Genomic DNA, 21,742 nt, shown 5'->3' with positions numbered 1-21,742 from the left:
CTAGCGAGGTATGTGTTAGATTATGATTTCTTTAAATGGCTGAGAAAAGAATTGTGCTGAATAGAATAACTATTTCTGTCTGTGTATCTTTTTTGTAACTTAAGGTTTTGCCTAGAGGGGTTCTCTATGTTTTTGAATCTAATTACCCTGTAAGATATATACCATCCTGATTTTACAGGGGGGATTTCTTTATTTCTATTTACTTCTATTTTTTATTAAAAGTCTTCTTGTAAAACACTGAATGCTTTTTCATTGTTCTCAGATCCAAGGGTTTGGGTTTGTGGTCACCTATGCAAATTGGTGAGGCTTTTTATCCAACATTTCCCAGGAAAGGGGGGGTGCAAGTGTTGGGAGGATTGTTCATTGTTCTTAAGATCCAAGGGTCTGGGTCTGTAGTCACCTAGGCAAATTGGTGAGGCTTTTTACCAAACCTTGTCCAGGAAGTGGGGTGCAAGGTTTTGGGAAGTATTTTGGGGGGAAGGACGCGTCCAAACAGCTCTTCCCCAGTAACCAGTATTAGTTTGGTGGTGGTAGCGGCCTGTCCAAGGTGTAATATTTTGTACCTTGGGGAAGTTTTGACCTAAGCTGGTAAAGATAAGCTTAGGAGGTTTTTCATGCAGGTCCCCACATCTGTACCCTAGAGTTCAGAGTGGGGGAGGAACCGTGACATGGTGGCAGAGTGGTGGGATTAACCTGAAATCATTTTGAGATCCAGTTGAGATTTTTTGAACTAGAAATACAGATTTTAAAAAGGAATTTTTAGGAAGTCCAGAAGGCAGCTTTGAAACTGAAAGCAGCTTGGTTTCTCTCTGCTTTGTGGCCAAGCAGAGACAAAAGGGGATTATCTTGTGAATTGCAGGTTTTCTTTGCCTGGAGGCAGGGTACTTAACTCCTGCAGGGAAATTCACAGTCTTCCAACCCAGAGGTTTTTTCTTTTCTTCCTAAAAGTAAATAGGGGGGGTGTGCTCTACCCATTTGCCTGGAGACAAAAGTGGCAGGGGTTTTTTTTTTAGGATTTTGATTTTTTTTTTGTTTTACAAGGAGCACAGGTTTGAAAAGAAATTTTTTTTTCTTCTTTGGGCTGGGTAAGCAGGTTTCCAAGTAGTTGGAGGTTTTTTGCTTTAATTTGGGCCCAGAGCAGAGACAAGGGAATTGTCTTTTTCTGTAGGCTGACAATCACTATCAGAGAATAGGTATTCTATTCCAGCACAGCAAAATTTTACAGCCAAGTTTTGTTTGTTTATTTCTAAACCTCGGGTGTAAAGTTAGTTAAAAACAAAGAGGTTAGAATGGCCAAATCCTCAGCTCGACTACAGCTGGAATTAGCCAAATTTCAGGCTGAGGAAAAACAAAGGGAACATGAAAGACAGATAGAACTCATGCGGCTGAAGAAGGAGGAGAAGGAAGAAGAGAGGAAGCATGTGGAGGAGGAGAAGGAAAAAGAGAGGAAGCATGTGGAGGAGATGGAGAGGATAAAGGCCCAGCAGAATATACCAACAAACCCTAGCAATCCTTCTCCAGGTACCACTTCCCATCCCAGAAGGTTCCCCACCTACAAGGCAGGTGATGATACTGAGGCCTTCTTAGAAAACTTCGAAAGGGCCTGCCTTGGGTACAACATCTCTACTGACCAATACATGGTAGAGCTGAGGCCGCAGCTCAGTGGACCCTTAGCTGAGGTGGCAGCTGAAATGCCTAAAGAACACATGAACAAGTATGAACTGTTTAAATCCAAGGCGAGAGTCAGAATGGGGATAACACCCGAGCAGTCTCGTCGGAGGTTCAGAGCCCTAAGGTGGAAACCAGACATGTCATTTACCCGACATGCCTACCACATTGTAAAACATTGGGATGCCTAGATATCAGGAGCAAGTGTTGAATCTCCAGTAAATTTGCCCTTCCTAATGCAAATGGAACAATTCTTAGAGGGTGTTCCTGAGGAAATAGAAAGATACATCCTAGATGGGAAACCCAAAACTGTAATTGAGGCAGGAGAGATTGGAGCCAGATGGGTGGAGGTGGCAGAGAAGAAGAAAACTGGTCGCAGTTGGAGCGGAGACCAGAAGGGACCACCCCAGACCACACCCTATTACCGGGGGCCGCCCAAAGCCCCACCTACCTCCCAAAGAACCCTCCAGACCCCTTATCGTCCCACCACCCCGTTCTCCAGCAACCCTACTCGCCCCAGTGACCCGTCAGCTGGACGATGTTTTAAGTGTAACGAGCTGGGGCATGTAAAGGCCAACTGCCCCAAGAACCCCAACAGATTACAGTTCATTGCACCGGAATCACACCAGAGGTCCACAGGCCCAGATACCTCCCAGATACCCTTGGAGCGGAGGGAAACTGTGAGTGTGGGTGGGAAGAAGGTCACCGCGTGGAGGGACACCGGAGCACAAGTGTCAGCTATCCATGCTTCCTTAGTGGACCCCAATTTAATCAACCCAGAGATCCAAGTGACGATTCAACCCTTCAAGTCCAACTCTTTCAATTTGCCTACAGCCAAGTTGCCTGTCCAGTACAAGGGCTGGTCAGGAATGTGGACTTTTGCAGTCTATGATGATTATCCCATCCCCATGCTGTTGGGGGAAGACTTGGCCAATCATGTGAAGCAGGCCAAGAGGGTGGGAATGGTCACCCGCAACCAGGCTAAACAAGCCGTGAGGCCTAGCTCTGTTCCGGAAACTTCTATCAGGACCCAGTCAGAGGTGATGGACCTGGACCCCAGGCCAATGTCTGCAACAGCAGTAGTGGATCCAGTCCCAGAGACCCAGACGGAACCAGTCCCAGAACCGGAACCAGCCGAACAACCAACACCAGACCCCGTGTCAGCACTGAATCCAGTACTTGCAACCTCAACACCAGAGGGCCCCACCGAACCTGAACTGGCAGCAGCCGATAACCCTACACAAGAGGCTCAGCCGGAGCCTGAATCCCAACATAGTGCACCAGCGGAGAGCGGTTCACAGTCAACAGAAACAGCTCCATCCCCTATATCGCTTCCAGAGGGACCAAGCCTAGGTCCACAATCCCATGAGGAACTGATGTCTCCAGCATCAAGGGAACAGTTCCAGACCGAACAGGAAGCAGATGAAAGCCTCCAGAGAGCTTGGACGGCGGCACGGAGCAACCCACCGCCTCTCAGCTCTTCTAATCGATCCAGGTTTGTTGTAGAAAGAGGACTTTTATACAAGGAAACTCTTTCTGGGGGACACCAGGAAGACTGGCATCCTCAGAGACAGTTGGTAGTTCCAACTAAATACCGGGCCAAGCTCTTGAGCTTAGCCCATGATCACCCTAGTGGCCATGCTGGGGTGAACAAGACCAAAGACCGTTTGGGGGGGTCATTCCACTGGGAGGGAATGGGCAAGGATGTTTCTACCTATGTCCAGTCTTGTGAGGTGTGCCAAAGAGTGGGAAAACCCCAAGACCAGGTCAAAGCTCCTCTCCAGCCACTCCCCATCATTGAAGTTCCATTTCAGCGAGTAGCTGTGGATATTCTGGGTCCTTTTCCGAAAAAGACACCCAGAGGAAAGCAGTACATACTGACTTTCATGGATTTTGCCACCCGATGGCCGGAAGCAGTAGCTCTAAGCAACACCAGGGCTAAAAGTGTGTGCCAGGCACTAGCAGACATTTTTGCCAGGGTAGGTTGGCCCTCCGACATCCTCACAGATGCAGGGACTAATTTCCTGGCAGGAACTATGAAAAACCTTTGGGAAGCTCATGGGGGTAAATCACTTGGTTGCCACTCCTTACCATCATCAAATGGCATGGTGGAGAAGTTTAATGGAACTTTGGGGGCCATGATACGTAAATTCGTAAATGAGCACTCCAATGATTGGGACCTAGTATTGCAGCAGTTGCTCTTTGCCTACAGAGCTGTACCACATCCCAGTTTAGGGTTTTCCCCATTTGAACTTGTATATGGCCGTGAGGTTAAGGGGCCATTGCAGTTGGTGAAGCAGCAATGGGAGGGATTTACACCTTCTCCAGGAACTAACATTCTGGACTTTGTAACCAACCTACAAAACACCCTCCGAACCTCTTTAGCCCTTGCTAGAGAGAACTTACAGGTTGCTCAAAAAGAGCAAAAAGCCTGGTATGATAAACATGCCAGAGAGCGTTCCTTCAAAGTAGGAGACCAGGTCATGGTCTTAAAGGCGCTCCAGGCCCATAAAATGGAAGCATCGTGGGAAGGGCCATTCGTGGTCCAAGAGCGCCTGGGAGCTGTTAATTATCTCATAGCATTCCCCACCTCCAACCGAAAGCCTAAGGTGTATCATATTAATTCTCTAAAGCCCTTTTATTCCAGAGAATTAAAGGTTTGTCAGTTTACAGCCCAGGGAGGAGACGACGCTGAGTGGCCTGAAGGTGTCTATTACGAAGGGAAATGTGCTGGTGGTGTGGAAGAGGTGAACCTCTCCATGACCCTTGGGCGTATGCAGCGACAGCAGATCCAGGAGCTGTGCATTAGCTACGCGCCAACGTTCTCAGCCACCCCAGGACTGACTGAACGGGCATACCACTCCATTGACACAGGTAATGCTCACCCAATTAGGGTCCACCCTTACCGGGTGTCTCCTCAAGCTAAAACTGCTATAGAACGGGAGATCCAGGATATGTTACAGATGGGTGTAATCCGCCCCTCTGAAAGTGCATGGGCATCTCCAGTGGTTCTAGTTCCCAAACCAGATGGGGAAATACGTTTTTGCGTGGACTACCGTAAGCTAAATGCTGTAACTCGCCCAGACAACTATCCCATGCCACGCACAGATGAACTATTAGAGAAACTGGGAAGGGCCCAGTTCATCTCTACCTTGGACTTAACCAAGGGGTACTGGCAGGTACCGCTAGATGAATCTGCCAAGGAAAGGTCAGCCTTCATCACACATCTCGGGCTGTATGAATTTAATGTACTCCCTTTCGGGCTGCGAAATGCACCCGCCACTTTCCAAAGACTTGTAGATGGTCTCCTAGCGGGATTAGGAGAATATGCAGTCGCCTACCTTGACGATGTGGCCATATTTTCGGATTCCTGGGCAGACCACCTGGAACATCTACAAAAAGTCCTTGAGCGCATAAGGGAGGCAGGACTAACTGTTAAGGCTAAGAAGTGTCAAATAGGCCTAAACAGAGTGACTTACCTTGGACACCAGGTGGGTCAAGGAACTATCAGCCCCCTACAGGCCAAAGTGGATGCTATCCAAAAGTGGCCTGTCCCAAAGTCAAAGAAACAGGTTCAATCCTTCTTAGGCTTGGCCGGTTATTACAGACGATTTGTACCGCACTACAGCCAAATCGCTGCCCCACTGACAGACCTAACCAAAAAGAAACAGCCAAATGCTGTTCAGTGGACCGGAAAGTGTCAGAAGGCCTTTAACAAGCTTAAAGCGACACTCATGTCTGACCCTGTACTAAGGGCCCCAGACTTTGACAAACCGTTCCTAGTAACCACAGATGCATCCGAGCGTGGTGTGGGAGCAGTTTTAATGCAGAAAGGACCTGATCAAGAATTCCACCCTGTAGTGTTTCTCAGCAAAAAACTGTCTGAGAGGGAAAGCAACTGGTCAGTCACTGAAAAAGAATGTTACGCCATTGTCTACGCTCTGGAAAAGCTACGCCCATATGTTTGGGGACGGCGTTTCCACCTGCAAACCGACCATGCTGCACTGAAGTGGCTTCACACCGTCAAGGAAACTAACAAAAAACTTCTTCGGTGGAGTTTAGCTCTCCAAGATTTTGATTTCGACATCCAACACATCTCAGGAGCTTCTAACAAAGGGGCTGATGCACTCTCCCGTGAAAGTTTCCCAGAATCAACTGGTTAAAATCGTCCTTGAGATGTGGAAAATATTGTTAGTCTTTATGTACTTGGTAGTATATTTAGAGATGCATGTGTCTTATTAACTCTGTTTTTCCTAGAGCTCCAGGAAGAAATCCCAGCCAGTGTTTCACCCTAGCTGAGATTTGGGGGGCGTGTCATAAATATAAAGGGAAGGGTAAACCCCTTTGAAATCCCTCCTGGCCAGGGGAAAGCTCCTCTCACCTGTAAAGGGTTAAGAAGCTAAAGGTAACCTCGCTGGCACCTGACCAAAATGACCAATGAGGAGACAAGATACTTTCAAAAGCTGGGAGGAGGGAGAGAAACAAAGGGTCTGTGTCTGTCTGTATGCTGCGCTTGCCAGGGACAGAACAGGAATGGAGTCTTAGAACTTTTAGTAAGTAATCTAGCGAGGTATGTGTTAGATTATGATTTCTTTAAATGGCTGAGAAAAGAATTGTGCTGAATAGAATAACTATTTCTGTCTGTGTATCTTTTTTGTAACTTAAGGTTTTGCCTAGAGGGGTTCTCTATGTTTTTGAATCTAATTACCCTGTAAGATATATACCATCCTGATTTTACAGGGGGGATTTCTTTATTTCTATTTACTTCTATTTTTTATTAAAAGTCTTCTTGTAAAACACTGAATGCTTTTTCATTGTTCTCAGATCCAAGGGTTTGGGTTTGTGGTCACCTATGCAAATTGGTGAGGCTTTTTATCCAACATTTCCCAGGAAAGGGGGGGTGCAAGTGTTGGGAGGATTGTTCATTGTTCTTAAGATCCAAGGGTCTGGGTCTGTAGTCACCTAGGCAAATTGGTGAGGCTTTTTACCAAACCTTGTCCAGGAAGTGGGGTGCAAGGTTTTGGGAAGTATTTTGGGGGGAAGGACGCGTCCAAACAGCTCTTCCCCAGTAACCAGTATTAGTTTGGTGGTGGTAGCGGCCTGTCCAAGGTGTAATATTTTGTACCTTGGGGAAGTTTTGACCTAAGCTGGTAAAGATAAGCTTAGGAGGTTTTTCATGCAGGTCCCCACATCTGTACCCTAGAGTTCAGAGTGGGGGAGGAACCGTGACAAGTATGGAATGCTATAGTTAAGGTTCCAAGAAGTTTTAAAATTAATTCTAACTCCCTCTTTTTGGGTGTTACAAATTTCCCCCCAAAACCTCCTTTCAAACTGGAATTATCCATGAGTATATCCTGCTCAACGGTGATTTTTTTTCATTGCTGATGAAAGCTCGAAATACCTTTCAGCTATTTTTGTGAGATGTAAAAAGACAGCTAAACCTCTGATCCTGAAAACACATGTGAGGAATCTCACTGAACTCAACAGGACTACTCAGATGTGTATATTTACTCCAATATGTAAGTGTTTGCAGGACTGAAGCCTTATTCAGGAAGTTTCTGCTTTGAGACATCACTGCAGAACATCCCCAAATATATTATTATGATTATTATTTGTAGTGTAGTAGCACCTAGGTGGACCAGGACCCTATTGTGCAAAGCACTGTACAGCTTTTTAATACAGATACATATTGAACGCGATCCTTCTCCATCTTTGTTAGAAAGCCACCCCTGTTGAGCAACTGATTTTGGTTGGCCACATGAGTAGTCACTTCAGACATGTTTCAGTGTATGAATTATTGGCTAAACACAACAAGCCTGGAGCTGCATGTGATATGGACACAGACTTTGCTCCCAAAAGTTTGCAAAATACAGTGACAGTAAAGACAGAATGCCCTAAGAAGCCCAAAGGAGGGAATGTCCTCTTGGGAGCTTGAAACTGAACTCTGATTGCCTTACTCATGTGCTGAGCGGCTGGCATTGTTTTTGGCAGGATTCTTTTACTTATTTAGGTTTAGAAAATATCACTGAGGCTCCAATTCAGCAAAACACTTACACATGTGCTTGAAGTTAAGCTTATGCTAATATCCCATTGGCTTCAATCGGATTTAGGCACATGCTCAGAGTTAAGCACGTGCTGATATGCTTTTTCTGAACAGGGTGTACAGGGTGTACCCAGCCCTTCAAGGCTCTCTACTGGAGGATCTGTGATCCTATCACACCCTGCCCCAAGAAAGGAGCAGTGAAGGTTGGGTCCTCCAGCGTTGCCTAGAGAGGCTGCATAGAAGCAGCCAATCAGAGCCCAGCAGGATCAGATAAAAGGAGTTGCTGGGGCTCAGTTCTTGGCTGGAAGCAGAGAAGAACCAGAAGACAGGTTCTGGCGGCCTGTGCATTCAGTGAGGTAGAAGAGGATCTGAGAACTTCAGCCCTGAGATAAGGGTGAAGAGAAAGGGGCTATAGGGGAGAAGGCCCGTTTTGGCTGGGACAGTCCTTTTTTTAAGCAAAAGCAAACAGGACAAATGCCCACTTCTGTCAGAAAAGCGGGATGCAGAGGACCATGGGAGGGGGGAGTGGCTATGCCAGCCCCATGCGGAAAGGGAGGCTGGGCTCAGGCGGGGGAGCAGACAGGGCTCAAGCGAGCAGTAACACTAGCACCCACCTCACCCGGAAGGCAGGCAAGGCTTGGGTGAGCAGCAACGCCAGCCCCAGTCTCGTGTAGGGAGATGGGCTGGGCGAGCAGCTCAGGCCCATTCCCGGTGGGGAGAGGGCTCGGGCAAGCAGCTCAGGCCAGCCCCACAGAGGGGAAGGGGGGTCTTGGGCCAGCCCCGCACAGTGTCCTGTTTTCCCTTTGGGAAATAGGGTCACCCTACCCAGGAAATCATAGGCGCTGACTCTGTGGGTGCTCCGGGGCTGGAACACCCACGGGGAAAAATTAGTGGGTGCTCTGCACCCACCAGCAGCCAAGCTCCCTTCCCCCTCACCCCACCTCCTTCTCCCCACCCTGACCACACCTCGTCCCTGCTCTTCCACCTACCTCCCAGTGCTTCCCGCACGCCGCTGTCAAACACCTGTTTGGCAGCATTAACACGCTCCGGGAGTTGGGGGAGGAGCAGGAATGTGGCGCACTCAGGGGAGGAGGCGAGGAAGAGGTGGGGCCGGGGCGAGAATTTGGGGAAGGAGTTGGAATATTGGCAAGGAGGGGGTGGAGTTGGGGCAGGGACTTTAGGGAAGGGGTGCAAAGGAGTGGGGCCTCATGGAAGGGGTGGAGTGGGGATGGGGCTAGGGGCAGGGGGGGGGGTCGAGCACCTGAGGAAAGAGGGGAAGTTAGTGCCTATGCAGGGAATAGCAGCAACTAATTAAAAGAAGCAGTTGTGGCTGCTGTTTATAGGGTCCCTGGGTTGGGACCTGGAGCAGTAGGCAGGCCTGCGTTCCCCCTTGGGAAAGTGGCCTAAGTCCCAAGAAGGGGACAAGGCTCTTTTGGGAAGCCTGAGTGAGGGGTGGGATTTAAAGGGCCTAGAAACAGGGTTGAAGACCTTGATAAGTGCTGACAGTTTGTTGAACCCTTTGCTATCCCGGGAAGGGTTCGTCCAGTTGACTGTGAGACTTGATCAGAGGGCTGAGCTGCTGAAAATCTGCTAGCAAGGTTGGCAACCTACAGGGGGTGCCAGGAGCAGGAAGAAGAGTGCAGTACCACACCCAGCTGCTAGGAAGCTCTCAAGATATGAGTGCCCCCATCCTTCCCCTTCTCTCCCCCCCTCCCATCACTGGGCCTGAAGTATTTATTCATTTGGCGGGGGGGAGTAAATACAGTACATACAAAAAATGATATAGGCTTTACAAAATGGTGTAAGAAGGAGGAGAAAGAAGAAGCAAATTCTGCACCTTCTTATCTTGACAGGATCCTCGTTACTATTAATCTACTATGTCATTGATTTCATGTCAGGGTTCCACTCACCCTGGGTTTTCTGTTTCTGAAGACAGGGAATCACATTTCTCATGCTTATTGTCACCTCGCAGTCACAGGTCTGTTTCACATATTTCCTATGATGTCCCTCCCATTCTAGGTACATCATTGCTGAATGATGGGCTGTATACCGTATGGCACATTCCTTTACTAAGAAGAAAGTTTAAAACAAAATCTGCCCAAGTCCTCATTTTCCAAAGTTAAAAAACTGCTTTATGTCAGCAAGAAAATTCCAGCAATTGTACATAATAATAAGGCTGCCATTACATTGACTGGTTCTGATTACATTATAAACCAAACAAGTACACCTCAAATCATTTGTTTATGTCATCCAAATTCCATGATGGGATTTCATTATAACCTTAATATGAACAAATAGTTCATAAGCATGCCAGAGGCTGAAATACATTCTCATTAAACATCAGATGAATAATTTTGAATAATGACAAAATTCATAGCGTGACATCTGCTTGCTGATTTCCTAAAAGAAAAAAGGGTTAATTGCCTACTAGATTGGTCACCAGGAATAGTTTGCCCTGCTCTGGTCAAGTTGTTTGCATGATTGCTCACCGCTCTATGCGTTTCCCAAACAAAGCACTGCCTCAGCATGGCAGGCATTCTGCTCCCATTGTAGGCCTGATTCAGCAGCCCCTCCCAGTTAAGAAGCTGTTTAATTCCATTGAAGTCGGTGGAACTTAAGAATGTGCCTTATGTTAAGCATGGGAATTGGGACCATAGATCAGTAGAAATCTGCAGAGAAGACACTTTTTTTTTCCTCCCAAAGGGCAGCACTTTGGCTATTTGTAAACTGGAGCAGGTTGAAGAAACATTCAGTCAGTGACATGAGTAGCTCTATTGTTTCTGTAAAGTCATAAACCACTGTGGGCCAGATCCAAAGTTCATTGAAGTCTCTGTGAGTCTTTCCACTGAGTTCAGTAGACCATGGCTTAGGCCTTCAGATACCATGGCGATAAGCACGGTATAAATACCTAGATATGTTTGCTGGAAAACATCACTTGGGATGTATTTTAATTATAGAATTGTATTGGGAAACAGATAATGAGAGCATAAATATTAGTCATAAGAGTTCTGTTCAGCTCAAATGCTATAGGTTGCTCCTAGCTGGTGATTGTAGAGTGGCCTAACCAGTTAATTTTGTGACTTTGGCTTATGAAAATAAAGAATTCATAATACTCCCTAACTCTCCTCACCCCTGCTATATAAATCTTTCAGCTTGTAGGGAGTTCATAGTGATGCCTGTGATTCATGGAAAGGGCACTTTTCATTCAGATGCTATGTATACTTCAACTTAAAAACCACAGATTTAATCCCGGAAGTTAATATAAATCACTTACAGAAATAAACTGTCTCCTGCATGCCATACTTTGACATTAATAGCTTTAAGATGCCCTCTCGCCCTCTTTCCCAAATGCAGGGTTAGGATCTTTACATGGGCTGTGGAGACTAGCTTTGCCGTCTGTCTATTTCACAGAGAGAGATTATTTTAGGTAAAATGTTGCAGCAAATGCTTCATGCAAACAACACTGAGAAGCACTGAATTCACAGGCTACATGGAGAGTAGCCGGATAAGATGCTCTGAAATCTAGGAATCTTGATTCCAGTTCAGCAACAGCAGGCTGCTATGCAGAAAATCCCAGGATAAGAAGCCATCTCAGGAATCTTCTCCTTCCTGGGCCAGTACAAACCAGATTTGTTTGACGGGTGGTGTGCATGTGTATATGCAACACAATTGTCTCCTGGATGGGCTCAGCTATGTGCTTATGTCATTCTCTAGTGGCTGGCCTTCAAAGAACCTATAAGCCCCACTACTACTGACAGTGGCAACTAGTGGAGTGTCTCCTTGAGAGCAAAGGGCACGGGCTGCTGATTTTGGATAAGAATGTGCAGGGTTCTATTCCCTGTGCAGTTTAGCAGATGACCATGAAGTCTCTGTGCATGTGGCTATATGGATTCATGACAGGTGACACTCGAGAGCATTAGTGGGGTTGGATGGGGACAGTTTGACTCAGCCAACAATTCGAGCAATCCATGCTGACCCATTTGCGGAGGCTGCATATTCTGGCAGTTTATTTGTGGGTTGTATTCTTCTGAAATAATAAGCAAATAAGCAAACATAACAAGCAAACATCTTCTGTTCCAGGATCACATGTGTAATCAGAGTTCCTGGAAGCAGTGGGCTTGCCTTTTCAGTAACCCACCTTGGTTGGGATTTCCTCAGAAACACCAATAGTCAGTCATGAATTTAAACAAATGGGGTGTGAGATCTGTGCTTCAGCAGATGATAGTTTTTCTATTGAGGGATTTTCTGATGGATATTTAAATCTTTAGACCTGTCAATTCCTTAACCTTCCCCCAAGGCCCCACCTCACCTCTTCCTGCCCCTCCTCTTTCCCGCCTCTATCTGCCCCCTCCTCTGAGCGCGCCCCATCCCCCTTCCTCTCCCTCCCTCCCAGTGCCTTCTGCACACTGCTGAACAGCTGTTCCCCAGTGTGCAGGAGGCACTGGGAGGAAGGGGGAGGAGTTGAGAGAGGGAGGGAGGGAGAGGAGTTGATCAGTGGGACCCGCGGACCCCCTGGAGTACCCTCGAAGACCCCCAGGGTTCCATGGACTCCAGTTTGAGAAACGCTGCTCTACACAAAGATTAAAAGTAACTGAATAGGCCAAAGAAATCACAGAAGGATTCTTCTGTCCTCCCATCCCCCACTCCTAAATCACAATTGGCCCGCCCCTCTGCAGGAAAAGCCTACGAGAACAGGTGTCTTGTGGCAGCATGCCCTGAAGACCCAAAACTACATGTTTTGGCCCACTGAACAGGGATGGTGGGAAGCAGAAGTTCCACAGTGAAGGAGTCTTTACTGAGAAGGTCTGTTCAAACCAGCACTTGAGCTGATTTCTGTTGCCACCATGCCTCAGATGAAGAGTGAGGTGACCAGATCCCATAACCTGGACGCACACAATTTACGGCTTTGCAGACCAAATCAGCACTTCACAATTGTTAGGCATCAACTCATCCAAACATCCCTGAAAGGGTAACTACGAAACTAAAACCATCATCCAGGTGGAAGGAAGGGGATAGTCCTGTCCCCCAGCTCTCTCCCCCCATAACCAGCCCAGCCTGGCTTTTTCAGTTGCCCCTGAGCCCTTTAAGAAGGGCAGAATCTGGAAACACCAAACAGCGAAGTCTAGAAACATAGCAATGGTTTACAGGCCGAATCCTTCAATCTGAGTATTCAGAATGTACATGGATTTTTCTCAAAACCTTTCCCTATTTCCTCTGCCAAGAAGGACGTAAATCAGTGCTCTGACGAGTGTGTGCCTGCCTGGGGAATGTTTTCCTATACAAGCATCTTCCAAGAGTGCAGTGGGACTTGGGACACCAGCGCATGTCAGTCCAACTTCTCACTCCAGTGACAGTTACATCCATTATCATTCAGGTTCTCCTCTCTCTGTTTCTGCTCTGCAGATCTCTGAATGGTCTTGTTATTCCCACCACCACTTTCCTGCCTGCCCGGTGTGCTTACCTCGAGATGTTTTCAGATCAGCCTTTATATTTGTCTGGAAGAGGAAGGAATAACAGGCCCCCGCCCCAAAGAAACATGCTTCTTTCCTTTGTGTAGCATCTGTGTCTCCTGCTTTCATTTGCACTCAACAATATTCCCTTTGTTTGTGATGAGTTACACTGAAGTTGCCTGAGGGGGAAGGGGAATATTTGGCAGCTCACCAGATTTTGCTTCTAATTCTTCTCAACCTGCCACTAAATGTCTGCTTTTCTTTTGTGAGGATAGGCAGACTTTTCCCACCACACAGGAATCAAGAATCTGCTTCCCTGTTAGTACATTTCAAAGCGAAAGATGGTACCATCCTGACCAACGGACTGAGCATTACAAAGAACTCTACTCAAAGGATGCCATTATCTGTGATACCTCCTTAGCTGTCATTCCCCAGCTTCCAACGATGCAGGAGCTGGATCAAACACCGACTCTCAAAGATGTAGAGAAGGGTATCAAAGAGATTGTATCTGGGAAAGCAGTAGGCAATTATCAGATCCCTCCGGAGCTCGGAAAGACAGGGGGGAGAAAGCTTGTGAGCAACATCCATGCACTTCTCTGCACCTGCTGGGAAGAAAGCCACATACCTGGATCTGAAAAATGCAAACATAATTACTTTGTACAAAAATAAAGGGGACAGAGCAGACTGCAACAACTACCCAGGGATATCTCTGCTCAGCATGGTGGGCAAGGTGCTTGCAAGGGTCCTGCTGAAAAGACTCCAAGTGCTTGCTCAGAGAGTTTATCCTGAGAGCCAGTGTGGGTTCAGAGCAGGACATTCTACGACTTGTCTATGTGTCCTTCACAATGCGCTTGTTGCAAGAAAAAAGGTGTGAACAACAGGCACCTCTCTATGTAGCATTTGTTGACCTACAAAAGGCCTTTGACACAATTAGCAGGAATGGCATATACAAGATCCTGTCAAAAACTGGCTGTCCACAAGAAGTGCTCTTCCTATTTAAGGAGTTCCATGAGGGAATGAAGGCAACTATCCAGTATGAAAATGAAACATTGTCTGAGTTTAGCATAGATCCTGGCATGCAGCAAGGCTGCGTCTTAGTGTCTATTGACTTTGGCATCTTCTTTATTCTTCTTCAGTACACTTTTGGAAATGACCAATCTGGCACACTAATTGAATCGAGGAGAGACAGCAGCTTGTTCAACATCAGACGATTTCAGAGCAAAAGGAATGTCACCCAGCGCACTATTGGGATCTGCTCTTCGCAGATGACGCTGCATTCATCTCTAACTCACCTGATGAACTGCAGATCATGATGAATAAATTCGCTGATGCATGTATCAAGTTTGGCATGGTCATCAGTAGCAAGAAAACAGTTGTCATGTCACAGGGTACCAACATCCCACCTAACCTCTATGTCAGTAATGAAACTCTGGACACTTCTTGCTATCTTGGCTCAGCTTAAACCAGCTCAGTAAGCCTTGATAGAGAACTTCATGCAACTATTGGCAAAGCCTCTGTCACCTTTGGAAAACGTACCTCACATGTCTGGAACAAGCTGCTAACCCTGAACACAAAGGTGTCCGTTTATCAGGCTTGTGTCCTCAGTACCCTCCTTTATGGCTGTGCAAGCTGGGTCAGGTACTCCAAGCAGAAGCGGAGATTGAACAGCTTCCACCTTCACTGTCCCTTGGAGTCACTTGGGATCCATGGATCACTAACAACAAGATCCTTTAGAGAAGCGGCCTACAGTCTATGCAGACCATGCTGGATGCTCGCAGGCTTCACTGGCTAGTACACTTGGAGCATATGCCTCAAGATTGTCTGTGGAAGGCTGTGCTTTATGGCCAACTCAAGAACTACTCGCAGCACAGAGGAAGGCCATAGCTCCGATACAGCAACACGGTCAAGCAAGATCTCAAGAAGTTCAGCATTCCCACTGACAGCTGGGAGAAGCCTGCCCACAACTGCTCAGTCTGGAGAAAAAGAGTCAAGGCTGGTGCAGTCATCATGGAGAACCATCAGAGAGCCCAGGCTGAGGCCCACAGGTGAGCCAGAAAGCAGAGTGTGCTCCAACCTCCATCTGCCGCGCGGGCCTGGTGCCACTGTGGAAAGTCTGCCGCTCGCGCATTGGGATCTTCTCTCACACCACTATCAAGCACTATTGACTGACTGACTGGCTGACTTCGTCGTGCTTCCTTTCATCTTTCAAGATGTTGAATGGCCACATGATACGTTTCCAAGTACAATAGGTGGCATCTCCTCAGTTTTTCTCACAAAACCAATCAAAGCCAGGATCCCACACCTGGTGAACTAACAGGTTAAGTGGGCCTTGGATCCACCCTGGAAAGGTTCCCTTTCTCTCAGCATCTCCCACCCTGAACAGACACTCCTGCTTGTACCTTTGTCTTCATCCCACTCAAATCTTTGCTCTACTGCAAGGCAGCCAACTGACAGCCATCTGTCTGTACGACACAGAACAAAGTTTCAAGGTAGCAGAAAATCACTGCCTGCACTTTTTGCAAAGCACTTTGGGGTAGACAGTGTGTGAGGGGCACTACATAAAACCATATCCTCTTTTATATTTTTCCATCTTGATGGGATTACCAGCCTCTGCTATGAATGCCTGAAAAGCCGCTAAGTATCATTTAAGATTTTGGCTCCCAATCCAATGAGGCAGTAGTTTTATTTATTTTTCTGTGGGGTATTTTTTTTATTTGCCTATTTTCAGTTTTAGTTTTTAACCACCAGATTAATACAAAAAATTTAGAGCAATCATTCGGTTTCCAAAAGGGCTTGCAGTGCACTCATTTCGACAGAGTTCTCGCCTAATGAGGACAGTGTCAGGTTCCCTCAAAAGCAGTTTGGCAAAGATCTCTTCAATCTTTTCTTCCTGGACAACAAGGAAGTACATTCATAGCATTCCAAGGCACCCCAGATGAAAAGGGAGGGAATTAATACGGAAGGCCCTGCATCGCAGATGACTTTATTGAAAGCAGACAGAATTGTTTCCGTATGGATTTCAGAAAGGTATCCTCCTCCCCAGTTTAAATCACTCCTCCAGCCCTCAAAAAAAAAAAAGGCAAAAACCTGTCCAGTGCTGGGATTAAACTGCATCCTGGGATTATTTAGTCTAGGAAGGAGAGGAGTTTATTGAAGTATTTGGGGATGTACAAGTATTAATAATATCTGATCGCCCCTCCTATTCACACTGTCTCCCAATAAGAGAATAAGTGAGTCACTTGTAATTAAAGGCTGGTAAACTTAAAACCATAAGAAAGGAAATAAGTCTGAACATAGTCCTCCTATGGAATTCACTGCTGCTGGAGGTCAGAGAGTCACATACGGTGGCCGGATTTTAAGTGTCTGGCTATAATGTTGTGATTCGTAATTACATTTGTAGTCTGACCTGGTGTTTTAGGGGTAATCACGCTCCATGGTTTCAGATGGTTGAAGTAAGGCTAGAGGCCAGCCCCGAGCTCCCACTTTCCACATACATTATTGGGGAGGGGTACGGGGGGTGCAAGTGAGAAGTTACCTTCTTAAGCATTCAGAATAGGCCACCCACTGGGTAGGGCAGGGTAACAGACTGGTCACACGATTGGTCTGAACTGTCGTGGTGGATCCTAGGTTCTTATGACCCTGATGAAGCTCATCTTACCATAGCTTCTAAACTGAAATACCAGTAAATGCTTTTTATGCTGAAAATGGAGGACAATTTCTATCCCAGCCTCCTGTGGCAATAACCCCCTCCCCTGCCCCCACAGGTGGCAGAGGGTTTAGGATATACCCGGAGGTTCCTTAGAACATGTAACCACAGCCTCCAAACCCAGCAGTTCTGGAGCTCTAGGAGAAAGGGTGGGCATCAACTCAGTGTTCCTGTTCCTTCGCAGTGCTGGGTTGGCCCCTCGCCTTACCCAGCAGCATGCTGCACCTGTGCAACCCCCCCCACCCCATCTTCCAGCCCCCAGCCATTCACCAGAGTGAAGAACATGCATCAGACCCTTTACCTTTTAGAACCAGGCTCCACTTTTATTAGGCTCTACTTCAGTTAGGGTAAGTGTCCCCGGGAGCTTCCTGTTCCACAATGCTCCCAAATGACAACTCATCAGTGGAGGAGCCATAAATGTGAAACAAGCCAAGCCCCCAGGCACATGGTTTCTGCCTGCAAGTCCTTTGGCAGCTCGGACCACCTCCTCATGTAGCGCCCAGCCTAGCCATTCCGGAACCCAACCTTGTCTCAGCAATGTGTCTGGCTGCTTGTCATGGGAAATCAGCTTTTTTTTTTGGGGGGGGGGGGGGAAGGGAGTGTTAATAAAAAGGCAAATTCAAGGCTCATGAGATTATAATTACTATTCTAAGTAGCTGTGTGAGAAGTCAAGCATCCTTTATTAAGGATGATCCATACCTAATATTTAAAAAAAGCCCGTGCCACAGCTATACAGTACTGTGCAAATTCCTGGGGGAGGCTTGCTTGGTATTGAGCGGTCCAGCAGGGCAAACCCAACGCCATTTGACTGGAAACAGAAACTAGAAGTGTTGGTTGTCATGGAGGTCCTGGCTGAAACACCCAGCCATCTTAGAACCCAGTGCTGCTAACACTTACACAGGGATGACTCTCGTTGTGTGAATCGTCCCATTGAAGTCAGTGAAACTCCTCAGGGAGACTGCTCTCACCTAACTATAGTTGAGACTCTGATACAAAAGGAGACAGGTTCCAAAGGTCCAATGCTCTATTCTCTTCATGTGACTGGGAGGGAGCAAGAGGACACAGGCAAAGAGACACAGAAGGGGAAGTCTCATTGAAGTCAATGAGACTACTCACATGAGTAAAGTCACTCACTTGTGTAAGGGATGGCAGGATCTGGTCCTCCATCATGAATGATCCAGAGGGGAAAGTTCTCCATGGTAACAACCAGCACCTGTGAGATTACAGGGAAGGAGAGGAAACAGACTGATCCATATTCTTCCTGATGGTTGGGGTGGGGAGGCGGATTTGCTATTTGCTTTATATAAAAAAAAAATAACAACCCTCTAGACTAACGCATAAGACATGACAGTACGGCCACTGGAGAAATGCTGTTGTTAGAGAAGTAGGTTGCCTTTTTTTCATTTCAGGTGCCAAGACACAAGCCTTAACTGATAAAATACACGGTTGTGGGTGTATCTTAATATATCGCCTGAACAGATCAGTGATGTCTGTCCCCACATTGTGCATGAGGAACTTCTCTTTGGCACACAGCAGCTCCAGGGCTGACAATCCTGAACATCTCACCAGTGCTGCTAAATTTAATTAGTTAAAAAATGAGAAATCAGTGCCTAATCCTCATTTGTTACCATGTAGAACTTTCCCATCTGGATCATTCATGATGGAGTGCCCGGTCCTGCCATCCCTTACACCAATGAGTAACTTTACTCATGTGATTTGTCATGGCTAAAAGTGGGACTACTCATATGCCAAGAGTTTGCAGAATCAGACCTTAAGAGTATCACCTCTTGGATGCTGAAAATAACAGAACTGGTCAGATTCACAGCTGAGCTCTCTACTAACCAAAACCATTCAGCTACACAGATCATACCACAGCAGTAGTTCCATGCAGCTGCACCATGAACTGTATGGGTTTATTCAGTATGTGCACTTGTCAATGCACAACTCAGCAATACTTCACATTTTTTGAAGTCCTATTGTTCTCTCACCTTAAAAACACAAAGCTCTGCATTCTTGATCTCCAAAAGACTCTTGCATAGCTGTTGATTATATAATTCTCTAGTCAGTGGCTAGCTAGTGCCAGGGTTTTTGAGGCACTGTTACCATCAGCGCCATCCTATGATGCCCTCAGGCTAGTTGGGAATAAACGGTGTTGACTGGCAGAACAGAAACGAAGGGTTTGATTTATAATAGTTTACAAATCCATGCAGTGGACAGGGAGTCTAAGACTTTGACAATTGACATGTTCTGTAATGTGTGCTGGGTATCTCCACAAGTAGCAGGTTTTACAGGAACCACAAATATCTTGAACAGAGACAGACACTTCACCTTTAACATGAAACCCAATACTGAGGGGAGAAAAGAAAACTGGTTTCATTCCATATCAGGCTCACATGTTTGTACTAGTGGGTAACAAAATATTTGCCACAAATCTGAGCAATTTTTTTTTGCAAGTTAAAACTAGTCTGGTTTTCAGGAAATCTTCATGTTAAAACAGGACCATTTGTAGAAAAGTTGGGTTTACTGTGTGGCATTTCTCAATTTTGCACTTTTTATGCAGCCAAATTAAAAATTTTTTGGTGAAACTGTAATGGAAACAGTGTGTCATGAGTGTGAAAACAGACAAAACACAATGGTAGAACATTTCACCACAGGAATGTTGTATTTTCATATGGCTCTAAGTTTGCCCCATCCTTTCAAGTAGGCACATCAGAGTGGGAGAAAGAAAACGAGGATCATGAGGGGTTATAATTGGAAGTCTGGAGAGGGAAAAGCCAGCAAACTAGCTGATTGTGTGGCCTTAGGAATTTCAATTTAGATTTCTTTTCCCACTCCTTTCATCAATTTGTACATACAGATATGATAACGGTAGCAGAGTTCCATTATTCACTATCCAGGCTCATTATCCATCCCCTTTCAGTCTGTATAGCCAACAATTATTCAGTTCATTATTTATTACTATGTCACCAGAGATTGCATAGTTTATTTCTTTATACACTTATTTTTTTAAACCCTCTCTGCTGACATGTTCCCTGTTTCACCTAGCTGACCAACAGAGCAAACTGGCGCAAGCGTGCTTCTGAATAACCAGATATACCAGACTAGCATTATCCACTGATCTCTGGGGAATTGTATTTCAAAGCCTCTTTGCAGTTTCTTGACTGTCCAGCCATAAAATTATAAAGAATGAATCCAGACAACGTTTATTTAACAGGGGGAAGATGAGCTTCTTGTTTGCCTACCTGTGCACCAAACCATCTAAACAGGTCTAAGCCCAATTTTCTCAGTACCACCTTGGACAATAAAATGACCTGCCTGGCTGATTCTATGACTATCCTGAATGGCTAATGCTTCTTAACAGCCCGAACACCTTTTTACGCCACAAGCTTTGCAGTAAAGCATGTAAATCATACCATATCTTTGCAATGCAGACAGAGGGGCTCCTCCTCTTCTTCCTTAGCCACCTTCTATGTTCATCTCCTGCAGAAGACACTGCACACTGTAGTCTTGTCCTTTTCAGAAACTAAACCCTGCGGTTCTTAGGCATAATCCATTTGCAGGGCTTTTGCACGGGGTTTGCAGAAGAAACCACACACACACACACAAAAATTTTAAAAAAAACTTCATCTACTAATCAATGTCTCCTCTCTCCATTTTTATCTCCTTTTTAATTACAACCAGATGTTGTCACTCCAGGGTGCCTATCCCAACCAATATGCACTGCTCAGCCGGGGCTTTTTGCAATTTCTACCTCCTGCTAATTATTCCAAAGAGTGTTTGGTTTTCATAAATCCTTGCTGGTAAGTTGTCATCAAACTTTACAGAAGGGTCCAGTGTGTGTTATTTTTTCCTTGCTGGAACTGTTCTTAGCCGTGTGCTGGATGGGTGCACGAGTGTGAGGAGTATAATCTGGTATTATGGGCCCAAATGCACTTCAATAGCTAGTGCATATCCACAGTGTACAACTGGCAAACTTCAACTGCTAGTTTTAAAGTGTATAACAGCCCGGCAGTCCAGACCCACCTCCCTGTGGGGAGGGGAGAAGAGGGGGGGGGGCTGCCAGCTACTTTGAAGAGGCTCTTTTCACAATAAAAGCCCTGCCTGCTTTCTTAAACACTGAGGCTACATTTAGCAAAAAAACACACAGGTAAAGAAAAGCTAGAAGAAATAAGCTACCCCGGCCTTCAGTGGCACAGACCATAGGAAACACATTGCGGGATTGTATTTATCCTAGAGTTTCAATAGCAGACTAGTGAAAGCAAACGATAACTAACTGCAGAGATGCTTGAGAAGACATCCTTTGCTTTTTATCCAATTATTTTTGCTTTCCATTATGACATAACAAAGGGCTGTGTCATATAGTGCTATACGTGTTCAAGCATACTGGGACATTGGGACAAAACTTCTATACAATCTGATAATAAAATTATCAAAAAAATAATGCTTTGGCCTGGCTACTGTAGCGGCTTTCATCAGCTCAGGAGCTCAAAGCATCTGATAAACAGTATTTCACTGAAGCCTGGATTCTGCCTCCCCTTCAGAGAAGTAGCTCGCTTCACACGCACTCCTGTTCAGCGAGGCACGGCCTGCGCCATACTGGAGGCATTTGCAAGGGTAAACAGCATTTTTTCCCCTCAGCCAATTGAAATACCTCTGGCAGTCATATAACTTTCAGTGAGCCAACAATTAGTGCTAGTTAGCCCTCCTGTGATTTGTAGGGTAACCCCCAACAGAGCCCCAGTCAGTGCAGGCTCGGTTGACTGAGGGCCAGCGTGGATGCAACGTGCTGGCCCAAAGTGTGGGCTGTTAGCTGGAGCAGCTCTCCTCTCTGCCAACTCCCTCAGGCAGCAAACGCCTGAGTTCACCAGGTGAAAC

General features: G+C 46.2%; 1 protein-coding gene across 4 annotated transcripts in view; it reads right to left on the bottom strand.

Moving 5' to 3' along the window:
• GASK1A (golgi associated kinase 1A) overlaps positions 1 to 20,852 on the bottom strand; it is a 66,199-nt gene extending 45,347 nt beyond the window's left edge. For 2 of the 4 annotated variants that reach the window (XM_084619747.1, XM_084619750.1), the window contains exons 1-2: positions 20,281 to 20,852; positions 18,002 to 18,080 (exon numbers count right to left, since the gene is read on the bottom strand). In XM_084619747.1, coding sequence (XP_084475873.1) covers positions 18,002 to 18,037 — 36 coding nt within the window. In that variant the 5' untranslated portion in view covers positions 18,038 to 18,080; positions 20,281 to 20,852. Of the gene's footprint in view, positions 1 to 13,172; positions 13,302 to 18,001; positions 18,081 to 20,280 lie in introns of those variants that run through there. The other 2 variants (XM_084619748.1, XM_084619749.1) reach the window with 2 other exon arrangements.
• Positions 20,853 to 21,742: the final 890 nt, after the last annotated feature.

Source organism: Lepidochelys olivacea (genome assembly GCF_965140295.1).
Source record: "Lepidochelys olivacea isolate rLepOli2 genome assembly, chromosome: 2".
In the NCBI taxonomy this organism is placed as follows: Eukaryota; Metazoa; Chordata; order Testudines; family Cheloniidae; genus Lepidochelys; species Lepidochelys olivacea.
Note: the sequence above shows the minus strand (reverse complement) of the source record. Positions and strands in the feature narration are given on the sequence as shown.